Below are 13,596 nucleotides of genomic sequence, written 5' to 3'. Positions count from 1 at the left end.
AAAGGACATACACTGAAGATTAAGATAAAATGAAGCAAAAGTAAAACTGGTCTTTCAGTTAAATGACAATGCTACAGGATGGAGCCTCTTATATATTACAAAAACAGAGAAACAATGTTGAAATTAAATAATATGTTCTCAGTATCTGCACTGGAGGTCTCAAAAAACAAGCTTGACCTGAGCCTATCATTGCTGTTACGGATCTGGTAGTAAAAGCATTAATCTGACCCTCAAGTGACAGTTCTACTACAGATAATAAGAACTCACAAAAATCAAACGACTTTAAAAAAGGTTTTCATTTATTTAATTAGAATGAGAATTACATCCCTGGACAAGGATTTTATTTAATTACTGGGGTTTAAAATACTTTGGACTAAATATGATGCATACATGAGTTTAATTTTTACTGATTCACTGGAAAGCAGTAATAATAGTTAAGTAAATCTTTCATGCAAAGAAAGAGTCATTTCAATACAGAAATGAGTATGGTACCTATTTTTACACATGAGAGGTGTAACCTATGCTGGTATCTATTCAGATTAGTTATCATGAGAGAGAGAGAGAGAGACTGATTTATTTCAGGCACTACAATCATTAAAATCAGCCAATCTGCAGTTTCCCTTACATTTTAGTATTACTTTTCCCATTTACAGTAGTCTGAAACTTAAGCATATCATAAATTAATTTCCATTTACTTAAGGAAATCTGCTTTTCCTTACATTTTAGACTGGTGACTTCTATTCAGATCAGCCTTAGGCTACTTTACACGGTGCTAACCTGCACAAACTTGATCACTGAAGAGAGTCTAGCGAGTGCCAATTTTTTTTTCTGTCATGGATGTAAATTAGAAAAAGAAATGCCTTACTGAATGCAGAAGGGGTGTCCTGGCACTAGTGAACCTGTTCCTCCCCCTGCTTGCTTAGATATTAAAGATTAGCAAAGGCTCAGATAGAAAGGGAATTGATACAGATCTCTGACCATTCCTCAAATTGATCTCAAAACTACTGATAAGGTTGGAAACTGATGTGCTAAAACCCTCATCAACTATTTACTCCACCTCTAAGACCAATGATGGGCCTCCTGACTGTGTCATTTTATTTGCACTGTGAAGTGCCTAGCATACTTCAGGGAATTAGAAGAATAATATCTATTATTTATCATATTTCTAAACTCCCAATAGGCTTTTCCCGCCTGCTCCACAAACGTTCCTTGAAGATGTTGTTTCAGGACTCAGCTGCTCTGGCAGCTTCTCCCCTGGATGCTAGTGGTTGCTGAATTGAAACCTTACACACTTCTGGATGCACAATGACATCTGTTGCATGAAGTCCTCAAAGTAAATCATGGGAGAGGTATGTATAGCTTGTTGTATTTGCTGTAGCTAATGATTTATGTTAATTAGAGTGTTTTAATATTTACATTGATTGATGTGAACTTGTAACTAATGTAGTTGCTAATGAATAAAAAGTAAATAAAAAAGCAGTATTGAATTGTAGTGGATAGAACACCCTCCCCTCCCATGACTTCAGGACAATGTCATTATAAAAATTTAGTGAAAAGGTTTTAGAGGCTTAAGGTGCTATGACACTCCCAGAATAAGCTTCTCTTCATAGGAACATAATGTTTCAGACCACTGCAATAACAGGAAAAAGTCTAAATTGAGAGAAAATGCTTCAAGCAGCATATACAAAAAATCATTACTAATTTTGACCATAAAAATGGGCCAGATTCTGAAGTGAAAACAAGCGTGTGCCACTTTGGTAAAAGACAATCCACTCAGTGGAAGAACAGAATAGATTGGAGAAACAAAAATGTATCTGAGATGTCAGCCTTAGGGCACTATGCACTACAGTGCTTCCTTTATAAGATTAGGTTTCTGGAACTAAAATAATCAATGACACCTTATGAGAGATTTTTGGGAAGCCCAGCCTTTCCAGTGAACAGTACCATAGGGACTGCAGAGGAAGCAGACAGGAAGAGCAAAGTATCTTGCTGCAGAACCCAAGAACCTTTAAAAGACAGCTCCCCAGCTGGAAGAACTATCTGTTCGGACTGAGAAAACATTTAATTAATAATTACAGTACATAAAAAGAACAGTTAAAATGGAAAACTCTAATGGAGATGGTATCTTTCAGTTATATTGTAAAATATTTAGTCAGGTGACCTTAGAAACAATACTGAGCTGATACTGGACATTTGGAGGAATTTAAAGTATAAAAGGGCATTCATGGCAAGAGCACAACTTGGGTATCATCGTAGTGAACGGACTCAGAACTGCAATTACTAGAGTAACCAGTGACAGCATGTACATATTCACTTGTCCAGGTAAATAAAGTATTTGATATTTTTGAAAGTGTCTGTGTAAGATATGTTCAGATGCTTATTATTGTGCAGTCTTAAGAACAAGTTGCACATGCCAAGTCAAAGTTTTGAAAGACAAGACCATTGCAATATGCTGTAAAACAAGTTGTTGAGTAATAAGGTGTTTAGGTAAAGTCTTGTTTCCTATGGAAGTTTTGGAATTTGCAGCCTGAAACAAGATGACATTACCTGTATTTGTGAAGATTATGACATAGCCATTGGCTTTAGTTAGATATGGATCGATATCCAGTCCCACCTCCCCCCAAATCTTTTTCTTCAGTTATAGTGGTACAAATCCATAACATGAAGACAAATGCCATGGTTTACCCACCTCATTTATGGTTATGTGAGGAGTTTAACTGCAGATAGTGCCCAAATGTGTCGCAGCCCTAAGCCTATGCTCAAACATGGCATCTGTATGGCCAATTGTCGGTCAAAAGGTCACACTGGTACTGTGTGCAACACCATAGTGCGGCGTGCAACATTATAGTGCCATGTGCATTTTCCCGCTCTTTCTGCCTGGTCACCTAGGGGTCAGGCTAGTGCCTTGTGCAAAAATACCAGCGTGCCGTGTGCATAAGAGTAGTGTGCCGTGTGCAGATCCTGTTTACGTGGAGGGCTCCAGCTCGGAACCTGAAAGGCGAAGGAGCTAGGGACCAATCAGATACTGACACGAGTAAGACAGCTTTCGAATAAAACCATCTCGCGCCAAGATCTGGAGGAGTATCCCTATGTTAGCTGGGAGGCCTGATCACCCTTTCAGCCAGAATGGTCTCCTGCGTATCTTGCCGGCTCGTGTCATGACGTTTCCCGCCAATTTGTCATGCCCTTGTTGTCTGTACTGCTGGTCAGCTGCGCCTGGAGTGTGATATTTGTATTCTAATTTCTGTGAATATTCTGTTTGCTTAGCCTCTTCTCTTCTGTGAGCATTCTGTTTGCTTAGCCTCTTCTCTTTTTCCCTCCCTTATTTGGTACAGAACTGTATATATTGTTGTTATTTGGTGTAAGGTTATGTAATAGTGTACGAAAGTTAAATTGTTGTATTAATTGCTATTATGGTTAATTGTTGTACGTTACAATATTTGATTAATGTGTGCACAGTTTATTTAGTTTTTGTATATCTGTTCTGGGTTTTAGTAAGCAGTTAATTATAGATTGTTTGATTTCTTGTTGTTGGATGTAAATAGATTGTTTCAAGTTGTGTAAATATTCTCATCCTAATAGCATTGTAAGTTAATAAAAGTGCTCCTCCCCAGCCCAAGTTGTAATTTATCCCATCAATAAACGGCCACTTGGTTTTGAACTTTCAATCTGTCAAGTGTTGATTTTCCTCACTCGATCAAAAACTTACTCGAAGCAGTATTGGTCTCAGACAAAATGAAAAATCTCAAAATACCCATCTCAGGGTATGAGGCTTCACTAGAGAGTATTTAGTACTCAGGCTGTATTGAAACCTAATATAGTACAAATATTATGGAGTTTTATGCTATCTAGATGACAGATCCTTGTTACAGAGGTAAAGGGGGAAGTTTATTTGTGGAACTAGACACCCGTGCTGAAACAATAAATGATAGGTTTCAATTACATATGAAAAAGAGAAAAATATGTCTTTTTCCAAATTAGTTTTATTATTTAGAGTCATATGATTGACACAGAAGGCTTACAAACTCTTCTAAAAAAAATGAAGTTGTGTCCAAACTTATTGCACCTAAGAATTTCAGAATTTATATTCTTTTTGCATCTGTTTAATTATTCTGGATAGTTATTAGCTAGCTGTCTACAGTAATAAACCCACTGATAGTTGCTAAAAAGAAAAATGGTAGTACAGTAAAAGCTGTGTTATCTGGCACTTTACCAACTGGAAAGCTCTATAAACCGGCAATTCTGATCTTCAATGAAATTCCAGTTTATAGTCTGGTTGGTACGGGGCTGGCAGGCTCCCTACCTGGCTCCGCATGGCTCCCTGGAAGCAGTGACATGTCCCTGCTGCTCCTAGGCAAAGGGACAGCCATGAGGTGTTCATAGTGGGGGAAGCGGGAGGGGAGTGCAGGGTTGGGGCATAGGAGGGGCTATGGGCCCTGGGGGAGTTTGAGTGCTGGAGAGGGCAGGGGGTTGGGGTACAGGAGTGGGTGTGGGGTGCCAGATCTGGGTAGATCCCCACAAGTGGCAACCTGTCCTCTGCACACTGCCCCCAACCCACCCCGAGCACTGGCCCTGCAGCTCCCATTGGCCTGGAATCAATTTTAAGCTACATAGGAAAATCTGACATCTGAGGATTTTGCTCCAATGAACTAAGGAAAACTGTTTTGGAACACTAGTTCCTTTCCACCAAAAGAGGGAGCAGGGTTAAAGAAGTAAAACAGACTGAGAAGGAAGCAACTGCAGGTCCACAGCATCCAAAGAAAGAAGCTGTCAAAATAGATGTTAGTATGTTTCGCTAACCGTTTTTTTTTTTATTTTAAATCCTTGTGATACATTATTTCTGTGAGAGTTAATATACTTTTTTGTGGCAATGCAATTTCAGTATAGTCTGTTTTATTTTTAGATGGTGATTTGGCCTGTATAAATAGCATAAAGCAAATGCCATCTATTTATTATCTGCACCTACTAGCTCAAGCACTAAACTGACTCACCAGGCCAAAATACACAGGTGCCCCAAGCCACAACACGGTTACTCCTCCAGCCACTGCAGCTGAAGAGTTTGGTCAACGAGTGGTTGAACTCTAGGCTTTATTTAATGATGACCCTCACTCTTCCATGTACCAAAGTCAATCCATCAATGCTTGGTCGCCCCTTCACTGTCCTCCAGTGAATCAATTTATTCTAGTCCCACAGAGTTCTCTCCTGCAGCTGCAGAAGGGAACCCTCCCAGTTCACATCCAGGGCACCCCAAAAAAGGAGGCAGTGGTCTGAAGAGCAGGGAGGCAGCCCAAGCAACTATGGCAGGCACCTGCCTATCATTCCAGCTGAGAATTATTATATAGGGGATCTGAATAAATCCAACTCATCAGATAAAGGGCTTGAAAAGAGAGACCGCTGCCACTCCAGAGTCCTACTGCTGGAGTGGTTGGGATCCACTCATTGCCAGTGACCCCTGTTTCAGAAGTGGAAGACCAGGACCACTCGCCTCCTTCTCCCCCACTCCTCTGGGGAACTGTATACCTTGGCAGTGGATGCTGTCTTTGGCTGAGTTAATATTGACACTAAAGCTGCCTGCAGATTTAGGAAGGACTCCCTGAGGTTTTATACTCTGGTAAAATAACTGTCCAAATGAGCAATCACAAATGCAAAAAGAATATATATAAATAACTCAGATTATACCAAAGTTGATGATACTTAGCCAATAAATATTTCTACTTGCCCTGGATGAATGAATGGGCGGGTGAATTTCCAAAGCTATATTCATAATTGTTTTGGACTGCACTGTGTTTAAAGGGAGTTCATTCTAGGTATGCCTCTGAAATGCATATTAAACACAGCATATTCATTGTTAATCCTCATTTGCAGGGACAAACAAGTGAAGTGCTATACTCCAGCACTAGCACTTAATAGGTTCCCCCTTGTTTTAAACTCAAAATAAACCACTGACTTTTACAGGACAGTGATATAATCCTTGGCATCTATTCAAATTCCCAGGCTGTATCCAGGGCACATTGCTAAATTAATGCAAGATCAAGAAGCTGCTGATATATTTGCTTTCAGTTTAGAATTACTGGCATATGATGCTTCTTCCACAGGTATAGGTTCTAGACTATAAAAAAGGCAAGATGGTACCGAAAGGCCTATAGTCCTTCAACTTCCAAAAGAATATCTAAAACAGGAAAAAAAAAAAAAAAAAAAAAAAGAAAAAAGCTCTGATGTCCAATTTGAGCTTCTGCATGGGGGGAAAAAAGTGAACCTCTATATTTTTATTAAAATATTTGGTCAGAATAACTGCTTCAACAGCTTTAGTTACAGAAATGAGCTCTGATTTTAGCATGACATCAGGAACTCATCTGCCTGGAAATTCTGATACATTCTTTTGGTAAAACTTAGTGGTTAAAAGAAAAAAAGTTACAATAACCAAATCCATTGCTGCCCAAAAGCCAAACAGGATTGAAATGAGTGGATTCGGCAGAATGTGCAGTACACTTGGTGGCGATGTTCAGCTCAGATACAGAACTACTGAATGCACAGTGTGAGAAAAGTCAACAAGCCTGAAACGTGTTGCTTGCTAGCGCAACAGGCAATCCTTCGAAGTGGGTTCATATTTTTGTTTGCCTGCTCCTAATCTGATAACAGAAAAAGAAAGATGACTTGATTTTAAAAACAACATTTTAAAATTTTTTTCAAGATCTCAAGTGTGAAAGTGAGAAACATAAAACTGAAGATTAAAGACGGAGTATCAAGTGTTCTCTCCTGCCAAAATATTAAATCCTAGTGTCAAACTCAGTCATGGGCTACATCACGGGTCGGCAACCTCTGGCATGTGGCTTGCCGGGGTAAGCATCCTGGTGGGCAGGCCAGACTGTTTACCTGCCGCGTTGGCAGGTTTGGCCGATCGCAGCTCCCACTGGCTGCGGTTCGCTGTCCCAGACCAATGGGGTCTGTGGGAAGCAGCACAGGCAAACCGTGGCCAGTGGGAGCCGCTATTGGCCAAACCTACCGACGCAACAGGTAAACAAACTGGCTTGGCCTGCCAGAGTGCTTACCCTGGCAAGCCGCATGCCAGAGGTTGCTGACCCCTGGGGTACATCTTACCTGCTAATATACTTATCAGACTCCTATGTCAGACTAAAATTCTGCAGAATTTAAAGCTTTCATGTTTAAAAAACAAAAAAAACCCCAACTCTAATGTTTGCAAAAAACTTCCTGACTGGGAAATGATACTATGCTGTTTGACAGAGTCTTCATCACTGGCTGAAAAAAATAGCAATACTGAACATATCCATTATTGGACACAGATATATACATATTAAACTTCAAATAAAAGTATGTGAACGGTAGGAATTTTGTAATTGATTCTCAACATGTTACTTCAACAATGCTATAAACAATATCTATATTTTGCATGTTCACTATATCCTTTTCTGTAATAACTATTTAAGAAACCCAAAAACATTTAACTAACAAATCAAGCAGAATAATTGGTTCCTCATGAACACTAATGACCTCTCCATTAGCAATTATTTTTTAAACTATTTGTTCACCAAAAAGTGACAAACATTTTACCAACTCAAAAGTAGTCAAGGTAAATTTTGACAAATTTTGTTGAAAAATTTGCCTCCAGATGGATACGAAGTATGCAAACTTCATTTTGAGAGGACTAGTTTTCAGTAACTGAATACAGGAAATTCTGGCCTTCTCGTCCTTAACAACACAGCCAACATAACATTATTTTGTAGGTTATCCAACATATAAGTCACACATTAGAAACAAAGGCCCTGATCCTGATCTTAACTTTATGCATAAGAGTAGTCCCACTAAGTTCAATGAGACTATTCATGTATGGAATTTATGTGGTTACAGGATCAGGGCCAAAATTAGGAACAGTACTTGATCACAATGTATTCTGTGAAATGGTTTGTTAATTTGCTCTCATCATGCTAGTATAACACCACCTGTGTTACCATATTAATACTCAGTACTGTATGATACTCCCTGCTGACACTTTGCAACTCCAGCTACAGTTCTACTTATCAAGAAAAATGACAAATGAAAAGAAATGGAGTAAATACCAATGAATCTCTAATTCAACATTATAAATATTTTGCAGTGGTTAAAATATGTGCCTCTATAGTTCACTTCTACTAACACAGCTCATAATCTGCATGGGGCGGAATCTAACAATTTCTAGGGTTATTTAAAAGCTACATCTGGAAACAAAAATAAAATTAAAATTAAAAATACCCAGCAAAGGCTAGACTAGCTCAGCAAAGAACCCTGAAAAGATAGTTTAGGGATGCAACATACGAGAGATAGGTAATCCTTTAACAACTAGGTCCCAATACTTTATTTCACTATTCAAATTAGATAGAAAACCAGGACTATCACAGCAGTCTTCAGAAAACACAGATCAACAGGATAAACTGAGACAAGAACATGCAATTTATGAATATGGCTTATTACCATGGTTACAAGGTTTCAGAACTGGTCTCTGATTGGTTGGGCTGAGATTTTGCAGTATATCTGTAAAAGCAAGTGAAGAAAAGAAACATAATACAATCATCCATTAACTTTCAGAGGTGTAACCATATTGCCAGGTAGATTTTTTTCCCTTCAGGTTAAATATTTCTGGGAGCAAATCGGTAAAGTATCTGACTCAATGGAGAACATTATGACTTTCTTCCCATTTAATTATGCTACTATAAACCCAAAAGAGATAAGGTGCATATGTTTCTATACAAGAGTATTGTCATAACAATCAGGCTATGTTAAGTTCAGTACATTGATTTGCAAAGTGGTACTGACATCAGTCAACTGGAATGAGCATCTCTGTGAAATTTGTCATTGCAAGGAGAGGATTACACATGCTGCTGGGACTCTAAGGAGTTCTAGCCTTCAGCACACTGCACTTATGATACATTTTTTAAGCAAAAATGTCTTTCTATGTCATAATTCCTTAAAAAGTAACATGAACAGGTATAATATTCACCTTTAGGCCTTGGTGTCCGTTTTCTCCGGTCTCGGAAAGCAGCACCTGACTGCAAAGCCTCCAGCAGGCTATCCATCACTCCTGTCTCATCACCCTCTGTGAAAAGAGATGGTGGGAATTCCATCAGACCCTCAGGGTCACCACAGCAATGTCAAAGCATACATGAGAGCGAAAAAAAAAAGCCTTGTGCCATTACCAAAATTAGCAATTTCAGACTTAGACAAGCCTTTACCTTGCTCATAAATCAGCTCTCTCATAATGAAATCGGTGTCATTAGCATTTGTACTGCTGTTCAGTAAAGTGGACCAAACTTCATTTGATTCACTTCACACCACTGCTTTCTTTAGTGAGATTCAATACTACCTTCAAATGGAATACGATTCTATTTATGTATGCGTGTCTGAACCCCATAGGAAACCACAACCCATTGTGAATCAGACATTTCACTTGCTGAAAGTGGTTCGTTTCAGGGAATCAGCTCCTAGCATAAAATCAACAAGTTGTTTAGAACACATTTGTTACTGAAATTCTGTTGTCTGGGCTGATAGCAAAAAATTGTATTTCCCTGTATACTTTTGAGAGCCCTTCCCCCAAAAAGATTAATCACATTAGACATAAAAGATAATTTGAGTCCCTGTTCTATAAAATCAAGCGCAAATCATTTCTCTGTATAAAGCCAATAGAGTAACACTGGACTAGAGTGAACGTGGACTACAATGAACATGTTCATAGCTAACGTACAGAAACCAGCTTTGCTCTCTCATTTAATAAACTGTGTCCATATTCTATAATTTACCAATTTAGAGTTTTTCTACTTACCATATTAGACACAAAAACAATGTCCCATGAGACAAGTATAAATGTTACCGTAAATGAGGTTACTCATTATTTGTGTACATGCATTTATACCAACAATACCATGAATATAGTTGCTTCTATTATCAAATAAATTCATGAGTAGATCAATTTTGACCTTTAGTGTCAGGTTTACAACATCAGAGCAAACCAACTGGTCTATAGAGCTGTCAAGTTAATGACAAAGCCATCTACACTAACTTCAACTTTAGCTGGAAACCTCTAGGAATGAGTGAGTTTGCCCTGGAATAGCTAGACGACGCTGCCATAGACATTCTAATATGAGAGGCACATCTTGCCCATGAGAAGGCAGTATTTCACCAAATCCAGAAGCCTGGATTAGCAGTGAAAACGGAGAAGCATAAAGTAGAGAAATGGCAGAGGTATCTTACTTGAGACACTAGGTTGGAAATAGGAATTTCACTCAAGCCATCTAAGATGGAAGCTATAATTAACAGCACCATTGCTCAAACTAAAAAATAGGCCAAATATTTTATTCTTATATTCATATGCTCCAGGGCCAGAAGAGACCACCATCTAATCTGATCTTCTGTACAAACAGGCCATAGAACGTCCCCAAAATAATTCCTATAGCATATATTTTAGAAAAAAAAAATCTACTCTTGATTTAAAAATGGTCAGTGATAGAGAATCCCCCACAATCTTTGCTAAATTGTTCCAAAGGATAATTAACCCAACTAGCAAAAATATGTGCCTGACTTCTAGTATGAATATGGCTAGCTCCAATGTCTAGCCACTGAATCATGTTATCTCCACTCAGTTTGAGGGGCATGAACAAAAATGTCTGGTTCCAAGAGATGTTGTTTGGGGCTGCATTCCAGCAAACAGAAGAGAGAAGCCTAAGAACTAAGGAGGAAACATAAGTTGGTGGGCCGAGATTTACATATGAAAAATGCTATCTAAAAGCTAGGTATCATCATCATGATGATGTCTGGGTTGCTAGATTCTAACCTACCCCAAACTTTAATATCATCTCTACCCCACAAAAAATCCTCAAAAACAAACAAAAATACCCCTCCTAAATATAATCTCTCCTGATACGGAAAGACAATCATTACTTCACTAATTTAAAAAAAAAATCACACATTTAAAAATAAAAATAGGAGATATAAAATGTTAGCTTTCTAGACTCACAGCTAAGTAAAACAATCATTGCTTCAAGCACAGACATTTCAAATTTAAATAAATTCTTTCACAAATATTCTTGTCACTTAAAAATTCTCTGTGGTACCAACAATACACGTAATATTAATATGGGAGCTAAAGATCAATCATATTAATAACAATTTCTGCGGCTACACAATGAATTTCATTTATTTTTCACTACTGGGCCTTTCACCTGCATTTTGTGCATTAAGCGATCTCCTGTAAGACTACTTATAACTTCAAATAGGTGTGCAAGATTAGTTTCCCTTTCCCCCCGAATGTGAACATTCCCACCAAAGTCACACTGGTCTGAAGGACAGGACAGGCACTATTCAGCTGCAGCAGGTTTAATATCCAGTACTACATGTCTGTTTAGGGCTAAAAACAAAGATTTCCATCTCTTCCTTACAGTATAACACTTGCTACGGACCTAAGATACTAGTCCTTAAAATTACAGAATTATTATTTGTAGGGAAGTTATTTAGTTAGTTAGTTAGTTAGGGGGGAGGGATAGCTCAGGGGTTTGAGCCTTGGCCTACTAAACCCAGGGTTGTGAGTTCAATCCCTGAGGGGGCCATTAAGGGAACTGGGGTAAAAACCTGGGGATTGGTCCTGCTTGGAGCAGGGGGTTGGACTAGATGACCTCCTGAGGTCCCTTCCAACCCTAATAGTCTATGATTCTATAGCTTTATTAGTTATAATTTTCTTCTTCATCTTCAAGGCTAACATGTAACAAGGGATCCTATCTTTACAAGCAGAGGAATATGAAGAGAGAAGTAACAACTATTTATAAGACCAGCTAAAACATTTAAAAATAGTATTCCTGTATGTGGCATACACAAAAGATGGTGAGGAATGGTATACAGGTTTTCTTGACATGCAGTTAGGATGACTTGCATAACCCACTAGTGGTTAGGCCCATTATAATTAACATGGCAATCCCAAATTCATGACAAATAAAACCATCTTGCCACAATATATTCAAGCCTTTGCCTTTTCTTATATTTAGACTCCACCTGATTTCATGTGATTTTCTTAGTTATTCACTTTTGTGACTGAAACACATCTTGACATCAACACAAAGGTGAAGCTCTTGGAAAATCTGAGGCACAACCTTTCAGTTATTTGAGTTACAAAGAAGAGGACATAAAAATTCTTTGTCATTAGCAAAATTTGTAAATGTTGTGCATGCTAGTAATTCAAAAGGGGCTGAATAAAAAAGCATACCTTGAAATTTGTACTGTCAGTAGTTACTGAGGAATAGTTGTGGACTCAGTTTTGAGGGGGGAAAAAAAAGAAAAAAGTTTATGCAACCAAAAAACTGAACTGTGCATTATTCATCTCAGAATTTCGCATAGTCAAATGAAGCCCTCACTCTTTTCTAATGTCATGCACAGACAGAGAAAAACCCATTCTGCCTGTCCATCTTGATCAGGGGCCTGGCGGAGAATGGGACTGTTGCTTTCAAGCTTATATCAATGTAGCTTCCGTCCTCGTCTTTTATGATCTCTCTCTGACCCCCTCGCCCATTTATCTTTTCAAAATCTCTACAGACTTGATAGTTACTTCAGAAAGTATTAAAGAGCAGTTTTCAAAAAGATGAACTGCAGCATAATCTACTACACTATACAAATACAAATACAGAATAGAGACTTCAAATAAGTGAACAGGAATCACGTAATTAACAGGAAAAACAACCTTTTGAAGTGTAATTATTAATGCCATTTGAGGATACTATCCATTTTCACACTTGCATGTAATATATTGTATTGACAAATTAGGCTACAGATTAAGGCTTCAATTTATTAGAAAACTAAACCTCTTGTGTCCGTTTTTAAAATGCAACTTTTCTAGTAATTTTTCCTTTCGTATGGATATATTCACAAAACTAGGTTAACAATCATTACATATAAATTACAAACAGTCAATTTTCTCCATCCAAAACACAGAGTAAGAGCTAAATTTTCAAATTTCTGTGTCTATAATTAGGAACCAAATTTATATTTTGGCAGCTATCGTAAGTGCCGATTTAAATGACTACACATGAATGTAGGCAAGTAAATTAGTATGTAGGTGCCTAAATACAGATTTAAGGACCTACACTTATGCAACCAAATTTGGCAGAAGAGATACAAAGTAAATATGTGTAAAATAAGGACATTTAAAAAGTTAAACAGAAATATACCAGGAATATTAGTTTTCCATCAGCAGGAATAGAAGAACATGATTGTTATAAACCCTGTATTACAACATGATGCTTCCGAAACTCATAACTACAGATCATGTATGTAAACTGCTGGCCTGAAATTAGCAGATTTTGGATTAACCAATGACTACTCAAATATCAGTGATACAAGATATAAAATAATTCAGCTAAACAGTCTTAATGCACCGGCATACTGTTATCACATATATAATTTTGAATATGTGTTTGAACATGAAAGTACTATGTTATTATAAGATTACTTGTGGACAGAAATATGACTTTTCAATTTAAAAAATGCTCTCTCACCTTCCCACAAAGAAACAGTAAAAACAACGTTGAGTCACATTAAGATGATAGAAGTTCACTTTATCAGACG

The 13,596-nt window shown here is 37.9% G+C and overlaps 1 protein-coding gene across 3 annotated transcripts in view; it reads right to left on the bottom strand.

Moving 5' to 3' along the window:
• DIAPH3 (diaphanous related formin 3) overlaps positions 1-13,596 on the bottom strand; it is a 555,175-nt gene that overhangs the window by 125,282 nt on the left and 416,297 nt on the right. For all 3 annotated transcript variants that reach the window (XM_050947581.1, XM_050947561.1, XM_050947570.1), the window contains 2 exons: positions 8,993-9,088; positions 8,467-8,526 (listed from right to left, as the gene is read on the bottom strand). In XM_050947581.1, coding sequence (XP_050803538.1) covers positions 8,467-8,526; positions 8,993-9,088 — 156 coding nt within the window. The remainder of the gene's footprint in view (positions 1-8,466; positions 8,527-8,992; positions 9,089-13,596) is intronic.

Source organism: Gopherus flavomarginatus, chromosome 1 (genome assembly GCF_025201925.1).
Source record: "Gopherus flavomarginatus isolate rGopFla2 chromosome 1, rGopFla2.mat.asm, whole genome shotgun sequence".
NCBI lineage: Eukaryota > Metazoa > Chordata > Testudines > Testudinidae > Gopherus > Gopherus flavomarginatus.
Note: the sequence above shows the minus strand (reverse complement) of the source record. Positions and strands in the feature narration are given on the sequence as shown.